Raw genomic sequence first — 24,310 nt, forward strand, 5'->3', positions numbered from 1 at the left:
GGTGCCAAGGTGGCACTACTGCCAGACTGCGTAGGAGTGGGTACCACTGCTGGTGGAGCCAGTCCAGTGCAATAAGGATTGTCCTTGGTTTGTCCTGTTTGATTTTGAGTAGTACTTTTGAGAGGAGGGGCAGAGGGGGAAAGGCATAAATTGAGAGGTTTTCCCATGTAAAGGATAGGGCATCCACTTTCCATGCTTGGCTGTGGGGATTTCTGGTGCAAAATTTGCTCAATTGATGGTTGTGGGGGGAGGCAAAGAGGTCCACCTCTGGTGTCCCCCCCACCTGTGGGTTAGAAGTTAGGAATTACAATAGACCACAGCCTTAGCTACGATGATCATATTAATACTACTGTAAAATCAGTCAACAGAAAACTAGGCTCCCTTTATAAAATCAACCCCTTCCTCACACCATTAGCTAGAACTACCACTGCCCAAACCCACCTCATCTCTACCCTGTTTTATGCCTCTGCCATTTATACTAACCTATCTAAAAACAACCTTAGCAAACTTGCAACCAGCTATAATATTGCCAGATTTGCTACTGGCTCCCCTTTTAGAACCCACCACTGTCATAACCTTAAAAAGCTAGGATGGCTAGAACTACAGAACCAACTACTTTCTCAACAACTGACCATTACCCAAAAGATTCTCTACCACCCTAACAATACTCCAATCCTCACTAGTCTGGTTACCCCATATACAATCTGGCAGCACTATGCTCTGCTAATAAGCTTCTATTCTCCACTACTAAATCTAACAACAAGGGTGGGGACTCACTATTCTCCAACAAAGTGGGAAAAACCTGGACCCAGCTTCCTAAAGAACTCTCATCCCTTTCTTCCACATTACTCTTCAAGTAATATCTTAAAGAACATCTCAAAACACACTGGCTATGTCCCTGCTCTAACCCTGACTAACATCTAATTCCCTATCTCCCACTCCATTTACTTATCTGCTCTGTTGTTTTATTATGCCTATCAGTTGTAACTAGAATGCTAACCACTTCCTAGCATTAAAAGAGACTTCCTCTCTGCACTGTTTCAAGACTTACTTCTCTAAAAGACTCACCCTCTATTGTCTAATCTAAAATAAAGTAATGTAACTTCCTTCTATTGTATATATTGCATGCAAAGATACTGTTGCCTATATTGGAGCTTTTCTCCCCGGGCCTCTACTGAAAATAGACATATATCCAGTTAGACCAGCCCAGTCAACAAATGTAAAATAAAAATAAAAATAATAAATAAAAATAAATGAGATGGGTTCCAGTTTCCACTCGTGTGGGTTCAGTAGATTTCTGCTTAAGTCATCTGCCAGTGAATTTTGTTTGCCTGGCAGGAATTGAGCTTGCAGGTTCACTTGGTTGCTCAAGGCTGTGTTCCACAGGGCCATGGCTAACCTGCAGAGTGGGTAGGAATGAGTTCCCCCCTGCTTGTTTATGTACCACATAACTGTGGTGTTGTCTGTCTTTATCAAGAGTTGTCCTGGAAGGATAAGGTATTTGAAGGCTGTCACAGCATTCTGTACAGCTAACATTTCTTTTTGATTGATATGTGGGTGAATTTGTCCTGGGCTCCATTTGCCTTGAATGCATTTGCCAGCCATGTGAGCCCCCCATGCATAGTCTGATGCATCTGTTGTCAGGGTTTGGGTGGCGAGGGGTTGAGTGAAAGGGAGTCCCTTGTTGTGGTTGCAAGCCTCTGCCCACCAAAGGAACTCTGCCCTTAGACAAGGAATGATAGGAATCAGTGTTTCCAGGTCCTGATAAAGTTGGCACCAAAGACTTTTTAAGTACCAATGAAGTTTCCTCATATGCAGTCTTGTATATGGAATTAGTAGAATGCATGAGGCCATGAATCCTAGGGCTTGCAGTATTTTTCTTGCAGATAGCTGGGTTCTGGTGGCCATTAGTTTGAAGTAGTTTGTCAAATAAACCTGCTTTTCTGGAGTAAGGAATGCCATCTGGGAAGTTGTGTTCAAGCTTGCTCCCAGGAATACAATCTTTTGGGGGCACCAGATGTGATTTATTTTCATTGATGGTGTACCCCAGAAAGTTAGAAGTTTTTTTACAAATGCCAGGTGCTGAAGTAGCAATTCCTGACTGTCCACCTGAATCAGACAATCATCCAAGTATGGATAAATTTGAATATTTCTCTGCCTGTAGTATGCAATGACTGGAGCCAGGCACTTTGTGAATATCCTGGGCACATTAGATAATCCACAGAGAAGTGCAGAAAACTGATGCACAGAGCCTGCCCTGAAATGTAGATATTTCCTGCAAGATTCCCTTATGGGGATGTGCAGACAAGCTTCTTTTTAGTCTAGGGTGACTAGCCAGGAGTCCTTGGCTAGCATAGGAAGCAGCTGTTGTAGTGTAAGCATTTTGGATTTTGGGACCACCAGGAAGGTGTTGAGAATACACAAGTCCAGGATAGGGCACCAACAGCCCTCTTTTCTGGGCACCAGGAACAGTCTGGAGTAGGAACCCTGTTCTCTTTGCTCTATTGGAACAGGTTGAATAGCCCTGATACTGAGAAGAGAAAGTACTTGCTTTTGAGCCTCTGCCCACTGGATTGGAGAAAGGTCTGGCAACCCACTTGGGGTTGGCAGTGAGTGGAAGTAAAATCTCTATCCCTGGGATACAATGTTTAGTGCCCAAAGGGTCCTGGGTAATGGACATCCAGTTTTTTGCATGCAGGTCGAGTTTTCCTCCTAGGGATGCAAGTACTTGGGCATAGCTGGAAAGGATGATAGACAATTCATTGTGAATATCTTTCATAAGTGGGTGGCTTACCACTCCCTGTTTTTGAGGGGGGAGAACTCCATTATTTAGATCTCTACGTACCGTGAGACTGTAGCCTCGGTGGTCTGTTGCCCCTGGGTTTGGGCTGAGAAGACCTGGTAAGGACGGGAAAGGACCAGTTTTTAGAAGGCCAATGCCTACTGAATCTAGGTGACTGTACCTGTAAGAAATTTTTAACAGTTTGCATAGATTTAGCTTTTTCCCCCATCTGTTTAAGAACCTCTTCTGCTTTTGTGCCAAACACACATTCCTGATTTAATGGAGCATCTAGTAATTTTGCTTTGACAGGGTCTGGCAAGATTTGTTCCTTCAGCCAAGCATGCCTTTTCAGTACAGATCCAGTGACAGCAGCCCTGCAAGAGGCTTCTAAGGCATCAAAACCACACTGCAAAGTATGTTTACTGACTTGGTTTGCAGAATGCATTAACTCTTGTAAATCTTTATTTTCTGCAAAATCTGGAAGCAACAACATTTTTTGTTTAATTAGTTCCATAATATGCTGCTGGTACTTCAACTTGTGAAACTGGCAATTTAAAGCCCTGATGGCAAGAGTTGCAGAGGTATATACCTTCTTGCCCCATCTGTCTAAAGCCCTTGAATCCCTGTCCGAAGGGGTAGGATTTTTGGCTGTAGTAGCCTTAATACCTTTAGGTCCCTGGAAAATGGTCTCTGGATCTGCAGAGGGATTCTTAAAGAGAAATTTCTGAGAATCAGGTACCCTGTAGTACCTGTCAGGCTTTCTAGGAACTGGTGGTAAAGTATCAGGAGTAAGACTGGATTCCATGAAAACATCATCTATAATATCCAGGACAGGGGGTATAGCTAGAGGCCTGTGCTGAGGCAAGTCTAAAAATTCTCTGAGTCTCTTTTTGGACTGTGGGTATTCCTAGCATTCCCAGCGGAAATGCTCTCTTAAGGTATGCAAGGTTTCACCAAAAGAAAGGTCCTCTGGAGTGGAGGCAGAATGAATGGAATCCTCTGCATCTGAACCCTCATAGGTAGATAAGGGTATGTCCTGGTAATCAGAGGGATCAGAGTAATCAGACTCATGGTCTGTTGAATCAGAAGAGAAATCAATTCTTTGTCTTTTAGAGGGGGAAGGCTGGCTTCCCCTAATTAGAGTTATAAGGTCTTCAGCCATTCTAAGCATTTGTTTCTGTGGCATGGGAGCTTGAGCATGTGCCTTGGTCATCAGTTTTCTAGGTGTAGTGCGAATTCTGGGCCTGAGAAACTCAGTCGTTTTAGTCTGAAATGAAGTAGTCAGTCTTAATACGAACATCAGAAGGTCGGAATACACCCTGAGATGTCGGTGTCTGCACAGCGGCTCTGGACCCATCCAAGGTAGAGACATCCGCAGGTTCCATAATTGAAGAAGCATCTTGTGGCATACTGGACTCCAAATGGGTCTCAGTAGAAGCCTGCAAATCTGTAGAAGCTGGTATCAGGGGCTGCGAAGGCGCCTCACTGAGTACCGGTGGACTGGCAACTAGCTTAATGGAAGTGTCGTCGGCAGTTTTTGACCTATGTGGTCTGTCTCTGTCTTTATCCTTACATTCTTTCGAAAGATCAGTAGTTGGATGGCTTACCAAAGCTATTTCAGAATACGGAGAATGAGAGTGAAAGAATTTAGCAACAAAGATAGCCCGACGATGAATAGTTCGGGTGTTAAACAAGGCACAAAAGCTACAGCAAAGAATGTCGTGGTCTGGGCCTAAACAGGTGACGCAGTAAGAATGAAAATCTCTGTGAGGTATTTCCTTTCCACAGGCAAGACAAATATCAACTTTTTCTGACATCGGTTAGAGCAAGAAAAAAGAATCCTTAATGGGGTACTTAGCTTTAGAAGACTTCAGGTTTGAAACTCGACAAATGAAAATTTCAGGTAGTGGCCGACCGGCACTTGCGAACTGCTTCTACTTCGGGATCCCAAACGGCAAGAAAAGCTGATGTAATGACATCGGCTGCATGTTTTATACCCCTGACGACCTGATGTCATGGAAGAGGTGACAGCATCTGATGCAGAAATCCCAAGGCTCTGGTATTCGGGCTGACTGAGGGCTACCTGCAGGCAGATAACCCAAGTGTGATGACTGCAACAGTGAAACACGAAGAACATCATGGTACATGGTAGTTGCCATATGACCTAAAAGACACAAAAAAGGATTCCATTCTCCTCCTGTTGGATGCAACCCAAGTTCCAAACTCCTACAGTTCTTGCACCCTGTCTATGGAAAGAAAAACTGAGGAATGGATGGTGCTTCTGCAGGGCATCCTGCTATAGGACCTCCAATGGCTCGTCATCTGGACAGGAAAAGAACGATCAGCCCAACTTCAGTAGGGCCACTATCAAACAGGGTCAGCACCCAGATGAATACCATTGTTGTAGATGGTGTTTCTGGTAGCACAGACACAGCAGCCCTGGCTAAGATGCAGATGACATAGGTTCAAGTAACAGGTCCAGGTTCTGAGAACCTAACCAAGAAAGAGAGGAATGAAGTGACCTAAAATCCAGCCTCTCCAACTTTCCACTGCAGAATACCAGGAGATATCCCTCTGATATGCTGCTGGACTGCATGTTGAGTGTATACAATAATAACACAAATAACAGCACAGTGTAAATACACTGAGACTAATGTTCAAAGACGTATGCACTGCATGTTTTTTTTACACAGAACTAGTCTTGGGACATCAAAGGCATACAAGAAAAAAGTATAACCTGGCCATAAGTGACAGATAACTAACATCAATATCTCATTCCAACTGACTGCTCATGAGATGAAGCTACATGAAGGGCAATCCTTTTAAAAAGATACCCCATAAGGTGTAAATGTCAGGAAGGATGGGGAATGGATACATGAGATGCTGGTAGAACAAGATGGTCAAGCTACTAAAGGGGAACATTCTTGTAGTATAGAAAGGGCCAAAGGGAAGCAGTCTTGACTGAAATTTCTCTACTTTCAAGACACCTTTTAAGGAACCTTTTAAACTGTCCCTATATGCTGACATACTGCCATGCATCCATCATGTGTAATGATAACATTCAGAAAGCTACCAGAAGCAATGAAGTTGGAGCTTGCAATGTGACCCTCTGCACTTTCAGATAAATGATGCAAAAAATGATGCTGTTCAAATCTATATTCAACCCCCCCCCCCGCCCCATCTCTTATGGGTTAAGACAGACGGGAATGAAACTCCCATGCTTGTTTCTTCAGGGGAACCACATACACAACCCCATTATTGAAAAGCATTTGAAACGGTATTAACAAAACTGCTGATGTCTTCTTGTCTGTCAGTAGAATGATTTAGCAGTTTCAGGATTCGGCCTCTTTCTAGGTTACCCCGGAGATACTTCTCTTAGGAGATGGTGCTCCAAGCTGAAGGGAGCTCAGTATCCTTCATCACTGATGAGTCTGCAGGGTAGTTGGGAATGCTACCAAGTCACCAAAGCAGAATTTCTTGGGGAGGACTTGAACCGGCTACCTGGTGTGAAAAGACTGCACAACACTTAAAAGGTAGTTATTCTAGCCTTAAAACTCTTTCGTTCAGGCAGACTAGAAGGAGGCTGATTATCACATATGCTCTCTATCAAAGAGACAGTATTCTGTCCTCTCTGGTATCATTTATGACAGCCTTAAAAGTTTCACCAAAATGAACCTCACTCTAAGAGGGAATGTCTAAAATTACCTGGAAGACGTTATTTAGGAAACGAGGAAATCCTAAGCTGGGCCTCTCTATAAAGGCAGGTCAACATCCACCTCGTTAACAGTGCAGAAAACAACATGGCATTTCAGCATTGGATACTGTATTACACACTTTTGAATGTGCTACCTTTCCTTCACCTCAGGGAGTAAAACAAGTAGTTCCACTGCCTGTTTCACCAAACAAGCCTGGAAATTGTACATACAGGGTACATAATTAATGGAACCTAGGTTAAAACTGGAAGAAGATAATATCTTTTGCCAAACCTCTTTGCAGCCTCACTCCCTCTCTATGATAAAGTGGCCCCTTGCTAAGGCCATGAGACTTACAGTGAGCACCTTAAATCGCACAGTCAATAACATCATACTGTAGACTCAAACAATACAGGCAGCACTAACGGCTGCTTTAAATTGTGACCTGACAAGCAGCAGGCACATGTAGAGGTAATCTGCTTCTTAAGTGTGAAATATGGGAGCTTTCCACATGATGTACACTTTTTTTTTTGTTGTTGTCTTTCAGCTTTTCCTGGTTAGGGGTCGCCACAGTGGAACTCCGGTCCGCTAATGATTGGCAGTAGATTTTTACGTGCCGAGTTGCCGGCCTTGATGCACAACCTTCAATGAAGGTATGCCCATTCACGCATGTCTCCACACAGAAGACACTCTAGCTGAGAATTGAACATGATATCGTCTTACTGTGAGGCGACAACGCTACCGCAGCACCACCACCACAGTTCCTCATGATGTACACTAGGATGCGATAATGCACAAATTGCAAGAACAAACTGGTGACCAAAGCAATGTGCACGACCTCCAGACCTGAAGTAGACCAAATGGAGTACAACTTGTGAATACTGGGACATTAAAGGTTTTACAAATACTGCTTCAGAAGGTACCAAAAAGAAGTACCAAGTGTTCCACACAATGCAATTGATCATCTGAGCAGTAAATATCCAAAGTTCAAGCCTGAGTTCTATAGTCCAACCTTTGCTGCCTGAGTCAGCACACAAGCATGGATGTTACACATCGCCTTCACTGCAAACTTAAGAAGCGTTCAAAGATAAGTGTCAGATGTTCTAGAAGTTAAAAAAAAATCTAAAGGGCGCATTTATACTGCCAAACAGTAGTGCTTCCAAATACGCAAACAAGTCAGAAACATTCTTCCATTTACTGGACTTACAGCTGTAGGTCTGTAGAATTTCAGTCTCCTGCAATTCAAGTTTCATCTATTTATTTATTTTTTTAGTTAAAATTTATCTCAGCCACTTCACAGTGCAATACTAACGGAAAACGAAAATAGCAAAAGGTCATTCTATTAAATATTATTACCTCGTCTGCTGTCCATTAGTTAATGCAAAGCACACAAGAAATGCAGACTGTACTCCATGGTCAGCCTTTCATTTTTATTTACTTACTTTTTAAAAACAAAGAGCCTCTGAGGAAAAGACTCATCTCTTATGCTCAGCATGAAATATGTTTACAGTTTGAATCACTTCACACAACTGCTACTGTAGTCATTTTAGCAGAAGGTAAAGTTTACTGCATTACTTCACCTTAAAAGGATGAAAGCAGTGCTATTCGCACTTTCACCAGTGTTTAGTTGTCAAAATAAAGGAATCTTATTTCTGAGGACTGTCATAATGTTCTTCTAATTTCTCAACCTGCTGTGCCAAAATTAAAAATAATAAATACATAATATACATAAAGAAATAAAAACCTTTCTAGCATGGGTTGTAATGGATCTAGCCTATTTCAAAGATGTTTTTTCAGAAATATCTCCCTAAGTGACATGTGTGTAACTTATTCCATTCATCCTGTGCTTTTTCTAAGCATTGCAAACTGGACATTATATCTGCAGAGCTTGCTGAAGGTAGGCAAGTCTTCTCCATTTGTGATAGATATTACATTGGATTGAGAAAACAAGATTAGTTTGTATGAGGATGACATGACAAAAGGCACAGTACTCGTAGACTGCTGGGTGGGGTGTGCGGACATGGTGTACAGTGCACCACAGAGGAGGTAGCAGTGCCTTTATACCAATAAAAAATGGTTAGATTACAGTAAACACTCAGTTAACCGGAACTCAAGCAACCTCTCCAGCAATCGGCATTCTCTGACACACAATCGCTTCTGCTTTCACACATCCATTCACTCACTCTTTCTCTCTCCGATCTCTCACACAAACTCTCTCTCTTCAGTTTTCATACATCTCTCTGATCTCTCACACACAGTCGCTTCTGCTTTCATACATGCATTCACCTAGTCACTCACTCCGATTGCTCACCCACACAGTCTCTTCAGCTTTCACACATGCATTCATTCACTCACTGCCATCGCTCAACCACACAGTCTCTTCTGCTTTCATACATGCATTCACTCACTCTTTCTTTCTCCGATCTCTCACACACACTTCCACGTGCCACTCTCAAAAAACTGGAAACTACAGTTATCCAGCATCTACCAGTCACCATGGTTGCCAGTTAACAGAGTTTACTGTATGTACTTTGGACTAAAAACACCACAGAAATCAAACATTCTTTGTGGAGTAAACCCAAAGCAAGATAGATGAGAAAAATGATATATGCTTACTAATCACCCCCATGAAATATGCAGTGTAGAAGGGCAGTGGCCAGAGCCGGCAGGCTGTCAAGGGCAGAGTGCAAAAGGAGGATTCCAATAAAGCATAGTGCATCCTCCCAGGTTACACATCTGGAGGCCTTACAAGGAAAGGAAACAAGCAGAAAGGACGTGTACACCACAGAGTGGCCAAAACTGTGAAGGGATTGCTGGGATCGGGACACTAGGAGACTGTTACACAGCTGGGCATATACATACCACAATACTGTAAGGAAGGCAGTGCTGGACACATTTCTGATGCACCACTTTCAAATTTTGGCACATTAGCTCCACTCAAATTTTGTTTATCAACCCCAAGATGCTCAGTACAATGTAAAGAGACATTGCTCACTCACAGCATAAAGAGCTCACAGAAGCAGAGCACATCATTTCAAACTCTACAGCAAAAGCTATTTTCAAATAATTTCAGTTACTTCACTATACATTGTAAACAGCCAGAGTAATTGAGACAAACCCAACCACGGTGGCCTGCATGACTCACAATGCTATGTGGATGAATAACTTGTTTTTCCCATTTGTTCAGCCACTACTAAACATTTTAGAACAGCCTTCTAGTGAAGAGCCCTTTCAAAACAAAGTGCAAACACCAAGTTTTTTTTTAAGTAAAATTTGTTCATATTAAAACAAAATGAAAGTACACATATAAGGCACATGTAATATATAATGCTCATCCTGTTGGTAAGTCTTCAGGAGAACACAACTGCACTGGCAAGCTTCGGAGATTGCATAATATGAATTTTTCTTAAACTTACATCAAGGGCTTGTTCTGTGACTTCCCCTGGAACCTGCACTCCAGTATGTGCTGTCATGGCTGCAGAGGGGTTGAATGTAATCTCTCCATGGCCCGGCCCTCCTACAACCACTGCTTGGATCTGTTGCCTCTGCTGCTGCGGTGGATTCCGGTGGTGTAGAGGTTGACCAGACTGACTAACCAGAGAAGCACCATGAAGGCCCTGCTGCATTGCACCATGACTTGGGTCAAGCCTTCCAGGCTGTGGCATCTGTGAAAGAAAAAGACATGGCAGAAATTATATGAAAACTACTGACTGGTTAAAAAAAATGACTTCCATGCACTGCTGCCAGAAGTCTACCTAACTGTTGGAGTTTGCATCATTCAGCTGCCCTCCCATATATCCCCTCACCCTTCTCCCTAAACACCTCTGCCCACAATTAATCTATCCAACTCCTTTTCAAAAACTTCTGTGATTACCACCCAATTTGAAAATGTATTCATTTCATCTATTACCCAGTCAGTAAAGAAATACTTCACATCTAGTCTAAATGTATACACTTAAAATGAAACCTATGATGATTTTCCTCCCAACATCCCTCATTCTCATCTCATAGTTCTCCCAATATCTTCCATATCATGCACTCTCTTTACGTTCACCTTTTAAGTGAAAATAATTCCAGAATACCCATCCTTTTCAAGCCCTTCATGTCATCTAACCTTTTAATTATTAATCTGCATTCTCTGAACCCACTTCAACAATTTAAAGTACCTGCCTTTTTATGGCTGATATAATTGCACAGTGGACTCCACACAAAGCCTAGCCAGTGCTTCATACAAAAGCATTTCGACTGTTCAATCCTGTTTTCCTCAGCCACTGCTCTCTTGTACTATACTAGATGATTCCTGACCCCAGTAACTAACATGCTTGTAGTAAGATCCTTATCCCCAACCAAATCATACTGTACACAGAATTATATCCCAATTTTAGTACCCTGTACCTGACTCTACTGAACTCCATCTGTTACCTATCACACCATCTTGTTGATGTTCTCACAACAATGTAGAGGCTTATTCCCCATTGCACACTGTACTAACTTAGCACCATTCACAGATTAATCTTACCACTGAAAACCAAATACCCGGAACACACATTAAACAAAGACAGTGCCAAAAACTGATCCCGTTATTCTCCGCTAGTCATAGTTCTCTGTACAGATACAACTTTCACCACTGTCTTTGTACCACCATTTCTAGTCACCCCAAACTTACAAACTTTCTCCTACCCACATACATCCACATCTGCTTCCACAGCAGATTGCACTAAGGAATGAAGTCAAAGGCCTTAATAAAATACACACACATTACTTCCACCAGAATAACCTTACCCAGTGTTAAAGCCATTCAATCATAAAACTGTTAACAGATTACACCTGTTCTACTGATGTAAAGGATAAAACCTTGACCAGTCCAAATGAAAAGAAAAAAAATCTGTTATTGGCCTCAGTACAGGAGCTGAATGGGAATAAAAAGGAAAGATGAAAAGAAGCAAGCTCACCTCTCTCTAGGTAAAGGATCAGATGGCATACATCCAGAGTACATACACTGGATAAAATTCCCTGTGCAGAGCAGAGATCAAAAGAGCTGCCTGCCTTCAAGGGGGCATGGCTATTGATGGAATACCTCTCACAAAAGTGAGAGTCATGCCCATGACATATGCCCATTGCACACCAATCCTTAGGATGTCACAGACATGCAAGGTGAGAAGTACTATGGCTTAAAAATAACCCCTCCCCGATTCCCTGCAAAAGATGAGAGCACAGCCCCTACTTTTCATCCACCATCCCCAGAAGGAGCACATGGACTGTAGGACTCTGCCTCGATCAAAATGTGAATGAATAGACCAAACTGGCAAAACTGGCAGGATGCCTGTGGTCAAACCAGAGGTCAGAGCAGAAACAGACAAAATGTAAATAAATAAAACTGCAACAAATTAGTTTGCCAACTTCTCTCCCACTGAGGAGCCATGCTGGTCCTCCTTTTGTAATTCATTACCAACATTTTGTCTACTCCCCAAAACCATTTCCATAACCTTTCTTTCCAAAATAATCAAATTAATTTGTCTACTTGCAATTCTCCAAGACACAAGAGCACCAGTGCTGCATTGCCTTTTTCTAATCCTCCAAGTACTGCTTCATTTAAGAAGCTGTAGAACAGTGTCAAAACAACCTGCCAAAATCAGTGTTACGGGTTTCAGGATCCTATAGGCAGATCATTTGGCACTTATGTCTTATCTGTCTTTAAGGCCTGAAATGCCTTCTCCACATTCAACTCTTTAAATTCCTGAACTGCCTACCTTTCACAGTCTAAAACAAACTCCATCTCATTTTTCTTAGTAAAGGCATATGAAAAAGTCTTTACAATTTCTGCCTGTTTACTTGCTTTTTAAATCCCTACCATATTCCCTTTATACATAAAAGATATTTTTCCCTTATATTGAGCCAGATCATTCTCTCACTTCATGTCAGCCCCCCTTTCACCTCTTCTTCTTTGCCTGCTAATATTTGTCCCTGTACTAGTTCTCCACCTTCCTGACATCCTTCTTCAAAGATGAAAGTCCTTTCCTCACTCTCACTATCTTCTTATTCGTAAGGAGACCCTTTCTATAGCACTGTATGTTGCATTTTTAATTACCCCCCTACTTATTTACCCAGTTACCTAACTTCTCCTCACCTATATGAACAATTTTCCGTCATCTTCTTCCCCTGTTAGGGAGGGACAGTTGTACAAAGGTTAGAACTCCTGACATACAGTTCTTGGTTCTTAGCTGCAGACATTCCTTCTACATTTCAAAAATACATCTATCTAGCTACCTAGGTTGCTAGCTATCATTTAACTGGGCTGGTACACTGGTCCAAGGATAGTTTTCAGGTACAGCTCAGGCCAAAAAGCAAGAATAGATGCTCTATATAAACATTACAGTTCAAAGAACAAAATATATAACAGAAAAATAAACAAGAAATTAACAGTAAAACAGTATACACACATGTACACCTAGGTCTTAAATATTAGGTGCTACCTGCTATGTTGTTATAACAATAAAACTTATGTACTGTCAAATACTCCTCCCACAATGAAACAGTACTATGGCAAGGAATTACATAAAATTATATGGCAGTTGATGATATATACTATGTATATTGGCAATCCTTTCAAATGCAGTTGTACGTAGTGCGTGAGCATGTGTATGTCAACTGTGATGGATATGCACCTGTCCAAGACTGGTTGTTTGTCTATGGTCACTGCTTGCCAGAACAGGTTCCAACTTCCCATAACCTTAAAAAGGATAAAGCACATAATGGAGAAACAACAAATGAATGAATGACACCCTTACACCTGACATATTCTTCTTAAGCTCAAAATTAGCCAATCCATTACCCCTACTCAGTGCAATATCCAAAATCCCACCCTTTCTAGCTAGCTTCTCAACCTGCTGAAATAAATCTTCCACAGTAAAACCTTTACATTCTGTTGTCTTTCCCTTCACTTGACATAATAATACTCCCATTTGGTTCTGGTAAATTAAATTACCCATTACTATCAGAATTTTCCTGTTACCACATTTTATGTCTATCCTCAAATTGTGTTCTTTTACACTTGGGTATGCAGGTCTTTGAGAAGCATTAGTCCACCAGTTCTCTCCTCTGTCTCCTTGCTTTACTGCCATAAAGTTAACATTATCCATACTCCTTCCTCTTCTCACATCTCTCCATTCCACCCCTCCTCTTCTCACATCTCTCCATTCCACCCCCTCCTCTTCTCACATCTCTCCATTCCACCCCCTCCTCTTCTCACGTCTCTCCATTCCACCCCCTCCTCTTCTCACGTCTCTCCATTCCACCCCCTCTTCTCACATCTCTCCATTCCACCCCCTCCTCTTCTCACATCTCTCCATTCCACCCACTTCTCATTTTCCAACATGTTACATGTGACCCCAGTCCTCTGTACACTGTGATTCCCTCCACCCTTACTTAACTTATCACGTCTAACCCCCCAAATCTGAGCACCCCTATATTCCACTTTCTTTCAGCATTGGCCTATGTTTCCTCTGTGCTTACTATGACATTCCTGCCTAATTCCAGCTCCTCTATTTTTCTTTCTAAATTGCTTACACAACAACATCCGACATACATTATGTATTCTAACCCTTCCTTACCGTCCTCCTTTCATAACTTCTTCCCAACCGCATCTCCAGCAATACAACTATCCATACATACCTCATCTTGCACTATGAACCCAGCCCTGTCCTGCTGCCATATTAGTTTAAACAAAAAGACCCTTTATGTAACTCTTAAATATGTATTTTCACATTGATATCCCCTTATTGCTAAAATGACCTCATTCCATCTTTACTGAAAATAAGCCAACCTCCTAAGTTACTCCTACCTGCAATAACCATATGTTCCCTTCTCCCTGACCATTCCCTCGGACAACAGTTACACTGCTCTGGCCTTCCCGTCTTTCTTTCCTCTACTAGCCTTAGGCACTAGAAGTACTTCTGACAAAGCTAATAAACTATCCAGCTTGTTATAACTAATCTTAAGAGCCTCAGTCCTCAGAACTACTTTTTTCACACTAGTCATTAGTATCCACCTCTATTATTATACATGGCCTTTACTCTGCACCTAGACCCCACTTCACTTAACAGTTGTTTTTCCTTAGCCAGTGTTACATCCAGCATTATCCTCACATGCACTAAACTAGGCCAGCCAGCACCACCTGACTGATTAGTAATGGAATCTACAACAACCAATCTATCACCTCCTCCCCAACTACACCACTCGTAACAGGTTCCATGCACCCCAAGCAGCATGTCTCCCTGCCTACATCCCAGCAACTAAATTATTTAGAAATGGAGTATCCCCATCCTCTGTCCCTCTATAAGGGATTATTCATCTTCTCTGTTGAACTAACAACTTCTATGTTCACCTTTCCTTCTCACCACAAACTTAGTCGTACTCTCCCAACCCTCCATAAACTCTTACCTCCTCTACCTACCTTACCCTTCACCATGCCCTCTGTCAGTTCACCTGTTCTATCAGTTCCCTTCCCGCTACTCTCTGTTATGACTACCAGTCTTATAAACATTATTACTTCCTATCACCTCCTCCATTGTACCATCCTTCACTTGCTTTTAATTCCCAATCCAGCTGATAGTACATCTGCTTACGTTTTGGCTTTCTCTTCCGTCATGTCCTATTCCTCTTAACTAGATTCCTCTCTACATTTAACCCTCTCACTCCCATGATTCATCCCCTCCTATGACTCCTTACCTTTCCCATAATGCATCCCCTTCTATGACTCCTTACCCTTTCCAGGATCACCTGTGGTGAGCTTTTCTTTCATGATATTCAAATTGCCAGCAGGTACTACAAATTACTGAGCCACATTTCTGACTCGTACCCCATACACCTCACCCACCTCTTCCCCTGCCTTGTTTCCATACTTTGCCCACTTCCTCCTTGTCCTAACAGCCTCAACTCACCAAATGGTTAGAAAAATTAAATGAACCACAAAACTCCATCTTAATCTAAATGGCCAGCTCACTGAAATGTTTACAATGATCAATCCCACCTTTTTAATATTAACAACAGATACCCCACCAGTCCTGTCAATCACATTCACTTGGTGCTTTCCCAGACTATGCCATCTATATGCCAGCCTGTTTCAGAAGAAGTGATGGGAGATACTAAAGATATGCATTTAAGGAATGTGCATGTTTCCAGCACAAACTTTGAAAAAATGGCTGTGTGATAGGAAGCAGTTGTAGCAATGCAGTGACACAATCTTTCATACTGTCCACAGTACTGATGCATGATTAGGATCTCTTAAAAGCTAACACATTCAGAATCATAATACTGCTGTTCCAAGAGCAGACACCAGTAATAGCTGTATTACAGAAAGCAATCATTGTTAAACTGCTGAGCTAATGGCAAATTAACTAGCTAAGATACAAATGTATACAGTTTAAAGCATACAGAAATATATAGCACTGTTTGTTTGTTTGTGTCTTTCGGCTTTTCCCAGTTAGGGGTCACCACAGCGGAACTCCGGTCTGCTAATGATTGGTAGTTGATTTTTACGTGCCGAGTTACCAGCCCTCACGCATAACCTTCAACGAAGGTATGCCCATTCACGCATGTCTCCACGCAGAAGACGCTCTAGCTGAGAATCGAACCGGACAGCGTCTTACTGTGAGGCGACAACGCTACCGCAGCACCACCACCGCGATACAGAAATATATAGCACTGTAACAAACTGAAATTCAGTTACTACACACTACAGTGCAAGGCTGTGTCAGAACTGTCCAATATTCCCTAAACAGGAATAAAAGGAGGAGTAGCATATCAAAGTCATTGTGCCAATAAAAGACAGCCTGTTATGCAGTATGCATATTTAGTTCTCAATGGCACATAAAATGATAACAGAGAACCGGAGCTCAATTCAGACACTGGTGGAGTCAGCCAGGATGGATGGCAGTGAACAGCCATCATTATCATTCATACATGCTGTGGAGAGGGAGTCAGTCCAGCACACTGATGTGCTACTGCCATCTGGTGGAGGCCTTGAGATAATACAGCAGCACAGACAACAGGGAAAGAGTGAGGTGCCTTTAGCCTGTCACAAAAAGTATACGTTGCGGTTGTGGATATGCAAGTATGTGGAAGAATTGCACCTCTCAACTATCTGGATTTTCGCAGAATGTATAGATTTTTGCCTCATATTTTCGTCTATTTCTTATAAAATTGTGTTTTTCTGGTAAGTCGTTCGCAAATCATTGAGGATCAAAGTCAGAATATACTGACAGACGTTTTGAGTTTCAAACTTCATCTCCTTCAGAAAAATTCACGCTAATGCAAAACCTGTTATTTTATCAACTTTCTAAGTTTATAAGAGCAATATTTAAAAACTGTCCCTATTTTGGGCCTTTGTACCCTCATTATTTGTGCCTTTGTCCAGATTTCTTGCTTTAAGAGGTTGAGAAGTACAGGAAGCATGCATTTACTAAAGGGTCCAATGCTGTGGGGTCCTACTTTGGGAGGAGGTTTTATCACTGCTGGGGAGAGAGGGTTAGGGCAAAATATCCCACTTTCATGGGCTACAGTCCTCTATGACAGCCTTTTGTTCCCACTAAGGCTATAGTCATTAAGATGTGGAAAAGGCTGATCAGTGGGTAGGAAAAGGATGACGGTTAATGGGGAGAGGAAGAAAAAGATAAAGTATGAAAGGAAAGGAAATTAAATACCAAAAATAGAACTATTGATGTAAAACATCACGTCAATACAATGAGCTCACAAAATAAGCAACTCTAAGACAAAGACAGATGTTAACCTGCAAGAATACTAGAAAATCAAACAAGGCAGTTCATTTCAGTCATTTTAATTCCATTTACTCATTTTTTTCCTGCGCTGGCTTGACCCTAGTTAAGTTACAGGGAAGCCAGGGTGTATCCGAGAAACTCATAAGGTGTAAGGCAGTAAAATAATCCTGGACATACATCAGCCCATTGCAGGATATATACAGACAGACACACACACACACACACACACACACACACACACACACACACACACACACACACACGCACACACACACACACACACACGCACATGCACACACACGCACATACAGAGTTGTCTACATGCCTTTGGGAGAACTTCCATAATAAACAATGTTAATTTGTTTCCATTCAAATTATGACCTCTTCCCCAGCTGTTAGCTTGCTGGTGCACAGAGACAGGACACTTACCTGTGCCACCAGAGCCATAACTTCAGGAATGAGCTCAGGTCAAAGGCAGGTTATCCGACTTACAAGCTGTAAGTCCCTCATGGCTGACTCTTCTCTTCCAAGAAAGGGGAAATAAGGAAAGTCTGCATGACAACTTGGAGAGGCTGGATGGTTGTTGAGTGGAGTTCTTATGAGTTCAGGAAAGACTACAGGAGACTGCATTAGGGCAATGTGGAATTTGGGCTAGGCTCACTGATGGTCATGTGAAGTGCACGCCTAATACCTACCTATGATCTATTGGATCATAATGTTTCAGTGTTCCAATGATCAGGCTGCAGCAACACTACAGGTCAGATCTAATTCACATAATCAGAACACCAGAAATAATAACTACATGGCTTTGAAACTAAATGATGACATGAGATGTATGAGCAATAAATCCTTCTGTCTATGTAAGGGTAGCTGAGGAAGACTATAAAAGCAGCCATCACTTCATTTAAAAAACGACAGAGGAGTAGGTAAGCAGTAGAGCTCATAACCCATGTTTTGGTAGCAGGGTCCTGGCTAGCCTCATTTCAGACTGTATGTCTGTGTATCCCACACACATAACACTGAATGGCAAAATAATGGGTCAGAAAATTGGGCTCCTTAATCTTTTAGTACCAGAAATTTCCTGTCTTAGTCAAATTGTGTTATCATATATTCCATGTATCCAATATTTTGCATTATGTTGCTGTTTCTCATTCATTTTTGTGAGCTATAATAACTGCATAACTTGTCTGCTGAGTAGAGCTTTATTTACGAATGCACAGTTTTTTTTTTTTTTTTAGGAATGGACTTTCTAATGACTGTTTTTTTCTAAATGACCTTCTAAGGTAAGCCTTAGTTTAGTGATTTAGTGCTTTTTTTTTGCAGGTAGTGCAGCTGAGATTTCTTTTACACTAGTTGGTGTGTAATGTGCTGTTCAGTTATCTTAATGTTAATTTTTGCTACTTTTTGTGGAGTCCAACTTGTGGGTATTGCTGATTCCTGACAGTGAGATTGTGGTTCATTCTTTACGTTACTACTTCAATCTTGATTTTTTTTTGTTTATGTAACTACTGATTTAATTTCTAGTATTTACTTTGAGTTAAGTAGGTATAACTGATTTTGAAGGGTTTACAAGTTTTATTTTTGTATACAGTGCATGTAGTGTCTGTATTGTTTCACATTTAAATTAATAAGATGGGGCTAACAGTGTTAGACTAGGGTTTTTGAATGGTTGGGGACGTTTGTAGCACAAGTAGGATGTTGTAAATGACTAAAGCGTGATATAAAATAGTGACAAATAAGAATATCTACATTTGCTAAACTGACAGTTGATTTATTAAACTCTGTGTCACTGCATGATGTTAGGATTAACAGAAATGTTACAGGTGGTTGTGGTGGGGTACCTTGATTAAGCAGAAGAATTAGAGTGAAGTCCTCCCACCCTGGGCTTTCACGTGATGGAAGTTTGAAGAACTAATATCAACATCCCTGATGAAGCTATACTTTGACAGCAGAATGGATGGAGGGTTAAGAAGGTGGCACTACAGGCAAAATTTCCATAAGGTTTGTCAGCAAAAATGAAAGGACTTGCTGTCTGAAGGCTTCAGCACTGCTGCTCACACACATCATAACTGGTGTCACTGATTATGTAACTGAATAACATAAGGGTAGTTTGTCTGGTAAAGCAGGTCTATGTTTAGTCATCGAAGGTTCTTTCCTCGAACCTCCATTGAGCGAAAACACATCAAATGTTCATTAATCGAATTTTCACTTCAGTGACAGTGTGACATGAAGAAGTAGTTGCCCAACATCAGGAAATTTTCACTTTTACACACAGTAGTGCAACCTCGGAGTTGGTATATATAGTTAGGAGGGTGTGGGGGGGGGGGTGCAGCCTTCCACTTAAGTGGGTTTGAAATACTGTGGTGTGTGAGACTGGAAAATGTTGGCCAACTAGTCACTTTCCCCATCTCACACATTCGCTGAAGTGAACATACGATTAATAAACGTTTGATGTGTTGTTTTCACTCATCAGCGGTTCAAGGAAAGAACCTTTAATGAGTAAACATAAACCCTGCTAAAACAGCCTGCTTCCATTTGGAACTGGAAAAGGAAGAGGCTTGATTTTCCCAGATGAAAACATACAAGTGAGCTTTGTTTCTGATAAAGATGTCTCAGGGATATGAAGGCATTATCAAATGTTAGAGTTGGTGGCTTTACACTGACCTACACTTGGTTCCTCTGCTATAGTTTTGCTTTAAGATCACTACATGAGTATGTAGGCATTGAAAGATCGAGCAATGTTACATTTAGTTGAATGAACAACTTTAAGTTAAACGACTGCAGAGTCACTAAATCTGAATCAGTTTGAAATGAATGGTTATAAATCTCAGCATAATGAGACAAAAAGACTAATTGACTAAAAATCACAGTCCAGAGTACATACAGATGACAATCCAAAATTTGAGTTAACAGTTTAAGAAACATACACTCATTACGTTTCATTAAAATGAACTGTACTGTAAACATTTATGCAAAATTCAAATGCAACATTAAAAAGGGGTCTATATTAGAACATCGAGAATTTAATGGTTCGAATCACTAAAGATCGACCTTTAATGACTGAACCATTAAAATTTCAAATATTCCAAAAAAATAAATAAAAAAAAAAGAAAATATAAAGGGTGTAGGCAACATCCCCCACGTGGGGGGCTGCGGCCTCACACACCCCACTACCAACTCCGAGACTGCACTACATTGAAGTAAATGTAAATCTCCCCTTATGGAGATTTCTGTTTACCCGTTCGAAGTTCTGCACTTTCGCTGTTCTCGTGTCAATGTCCGATTCAACATTGTCGGCTTTCGAGAATATAAGAGGTAACCATTAAAAAGTAACTAGCTAGCAGTTAAAACACCCATTTATTTAAATTGACAAACATGTTTTGCATTACATCCTTGTAATTAACGTTTTTCTCATCTTTGCTTTAATAACACAGCTTTTGATTTCATACTTCAGTTTCTAAAGCTGAATAGTCAACCACAGCCACACTTTTCTCAGTTTTTCCAGTGGTCACCAAATGATTTCCATTAATAACATATATAAAAATATAAATTTATATAATACATTAAAAATTTAAATAAATATAAACATAGATATAAAATTTATAAACATATAAAATAAATAGTGTACAAATGCAATATAAATAAATGTATAAATACGAACAGCGCTGCTTGTATGTCAAGGTCACTATTCCAGCTTAGAGGCATCCTCAGCTGTTGACTTGGACTCCAAAAAATTATGACAGTCCCCTAGAAAAACCAGCAGAATGTGACCCACCTGCATCAGATTCTCATTTATCAGCATTACATGAGAGCCTATGTCATTCCCTACCCCTGAATTCCTGTCTTTCTGATTAGATGTAAAAGACGGCCTTAAAGTGCAGTGCATTGTAATAGTCACTGTCTTCCACTGTTTGTAAACCCTGTTACTGGAGTCTACTTGGAGAACAGATGCCTTAATGTGGGAACATCTGTCTATATCCAAAATCTTGTTCACCTCCGAACTACTGGACTTCACTTTAACGCTTAGAGGGAAGCTTGTTTCCTTTGTTCTGTCTCATTCTCTTTTCACCTGAAGTTCCATTAAAGAGTTTAATCTCATTGCATTCATGCTGCATCAGCAGCCTACTGAATGCAGGCACATAATTTCTACTGCCTTTGATGTATAGGGTAGATGCCTAGTTCAGTGGTACATATATGGCTCCATTTAGGTAGTCTCAAAATGCACTTCCATGCATTTTTTAATCTTTATCTTGTTCTACAGTGCCTTACCATCTCTTTATAGTGAGGCTGTCTTCTAAGTGTGTATGTGTGCGTGTGCGTGTGTGTGTGTGTGTGTGTGTGTGTGTGTGTGTGTGTGTGTGTGTGTGTGTGTGTTAGTGGCTTTAATTCAGACAGTTCCAGAAAATCAAGCTAGCCACCTCAGAAGATGAGTCTGTATGCTACCTAATTAGGTAGCACACTGCTTATGAACAGGACTCTTGCAAAGTCAGGGACTTGTTGTGGGCAACATACAATTACTGCTACTTCAGCAACTCAAAGAGTAATTAGTATGAGTCATGTCTACCCCCCTGAAGTTCACTGGAACAGATCTACACATGTACCAGTCTAAACTTTGCTCCCTTTGAAAAGAAAAAAAAAAAAACAACATTTAGTACAATGTTTTGTTTTACTCCAGTTCAGGGAACACTAGTTTTGCATTTCATCAAGTTTCCAGAGCACAAAATGCTTCCATGGTTCCATCATGAATCACCAAGTTCTTTCAAATAAAGTTTAGAAATGAATGAACACAACTTGTTATAGGTTAATCTGGGTGTAAAATATAATAAAAAAAGTTACCTCACTACCCCATCTTGCTAAAATATACTAAGCCCATGGTCACACAACCGCAAAGAAAAAAGTCACATCCCAATCAGCAAGTCACAGCTCATTTACCTGCAATTGGCAACTTCTACCGTTGTGCACTTTAAACTGAACCACGAACAGGGAAGCCCTAAAAGAATTAGTGAAGTTGCTTCCAGTTTACGGCCAGCTCCACACTTGCCACGTGTCTTCAGTTGTACACGGAGATTCTTTGCATTATTTCCACGTCAGGCATAAAGTGATTTTCACCAAGAAATGGTGAACTGGAGAAGAAAAGGATGGGCCCTTCTCGTTCCTTCCACTTTCTTAGGGGCACGACTCCCAACTTGGTTCTATCTGAGTCAGTTGGTCTATGTATTTGCTTTGCCAATGTTTCAAGTGACTAGTACACCGGGATATATGCATTATTAGGAATACTGGCAGGGCTTTTTGTTACTTAAAATCTTACTTTAACTTGTTTAAAGAGGAATGATGGCTTTACCTTAACCAAGACACAAGTTTTTTTTTATATAAAAAATGCAAAGAAAATCTACTTTGTGCAGTTCTGTGACATCCCCCAACCATTATCCCAAACCATAGACATTTTGTATTAAAAAGGAGAAAGGGGGGTAGTACACCTACTGCCTTTCTCATGACCAAAGTACAGTCTTTCCCTCTTACAAATATGAAAATATATTAAACTGTCATGAAGGTAGAAAAGAACTGAAATGTCAAACTTAACAACAGCACTTTCATTTTTTCTCACACTTTAAGCATAGTTAAGCATACCCGGTATGTCTTCAGTGCTTTGCCTCATCTCTATTATACGTTACTAACTAATTAAAAATTAACTAAAATTCTTTTCACACTTTTACCATGACCCTTTCTGTAACAAAACTTTTTAATGCTGTGGCTCAAAACGCAATTTTAAGAAAAGTCTCTTACCTGGCCTTGCATGGAAGGTGCTAAGGGTTTGTCTGGAGTTAAGGGGCCACTAGGAATGTCTGGCTGATAGGAAATTGGGGGAGGCCCTGCTGCGAACTCTGGTAGTGTTGGAGTACTGGCAGTGTTAGCAGGTAAGCCATCAGGGAAGCTTCCTTGTCCAGGATAACTGGAATCTGAAAAAATAAATCAAAAGAGAAATACAAAAACAATGAAACATTTTTCTGTCATATATGTGATACAGCTTGACAGACACAAGCTAGGAAAAAAATACTACTTTATCCTTTTCACTCAGTCCTAAGACATCCAGTTGTAGGACTTTATATAGCTTTTACATCTTTTTCTTCAGCTCTGAATCACTGTCATGTGACTGCCTCTTCAGCAAAACAAATCACTTCTTTATTAACATGCATGCATACAGTCAATATAATGACTTGTGCTCAGCAGTCCAAGTTCACCAGTAATCCATGGAAATTTGCAGATCATACATTGACATCCAATACAAAGCATGTACCCATTTCTTTCAGTAGTTGCCACTGCTAATGTTTGAAAAACAAATATGTGTAGTCACTGTCAACTACGAGACTTTTTTTGTTTGTCTTTTCGGCTTTTCCTGGTTAGGGGTCGCCACAGTGGAACTTCGGTCCGCTTATGACTGGCAGTAGATTTTTATGGTGCCGAGTTGCCAGCCCGACGCCCAACCTTCAGCGAAGGCATGCCCATTCACGCATGTCTTTCAGAGGCCACTCAAATGCGGGGAGGACATGCAGACTCCACACAGCACTCCAGCTGAAAATCGAACAGGAGAACCTCTTGCTGTGTGACAACAATGCTACCGCTGTACCACCGCGTTTTTTTGTCAACTCAACTACAAGACTGATTTAGTTTTAATGCATAAAAAATCTCCCTGTCCACTTGTCATACATTCTTACCCTACATGCTCACTATTATGACTCACTTCCAGGGTTAAACCTCTTATAAAGTTAGTTGTAAATGATAATTTACCAGTATTCAGTCTCTGATAAGTCTGATTTAACTAGAACTCTCCTAGTCCCCTGTGTACTCAAAATGTGCACACACTTCAGCAGTGACTCTGGACTTGTCCAGTCTCTCAGTAGCTGGTTTCTCAGGATGGACATTTGCAGGTGTTCAGTCATTAAATAACAAAAACATTCACCTGCAAAGCAGAAGCGTACTTTGTTCTAATAAATATAAAAAAATCTGTCTCCACCTTGTCATTACCCCACCTCAGTTCCAGATGTGCCCCTTTAAAATGGCAC

At 41.0% G+C, this 24,310-nt stretch overlaps 1 protein-coding gene across 6 annotated transcripts in view; it reads right to left on the reverse strand.

The window, feature by feature from the left end:
* The window catches only part of ZMIZ2 (zinc finger MIZ-type containing 2), a 698,887-nt gene that overhangs the window by 38,468 nt on the left and 636,109 nt on the right, over positions 1–24,310 (reverse strand). For all 6 annotated transcript variants that reach the window (XM_044084229.1, XM_044084228.1, XM_044084227.1 and 3 more), the window contains 2 exons: positions 23,034–23,206; positions 9,891–10,139 (listed from right to left, as the gene is read on the reverse strand). In XM_044084229.1, the coding sequence (XP_043940164.1) occupies positions 9,891–10,139; positions 23,034–23,206 (422 nt within the window). The remainder of the gene's footprint in view (positions 1–9,890; positions 10,140–23,033; positions 23,207–24,310) is intronic.

Source organism: Protopterus annectens, chromosome 9.part0 (assembly GCF_019279795.1).
Source record: "Protopterus annectens isolate FY-2018-M chromosome 9.part0, PAN1.0, whole genome shotgun sequence".
Classification (NCBI taxonomy): domain Eukaryota; kingdom Metazoa; phylum Chordata; order Ceratodontiformes; family Protopteridae; genus Protopterus; species Protopterus annectens.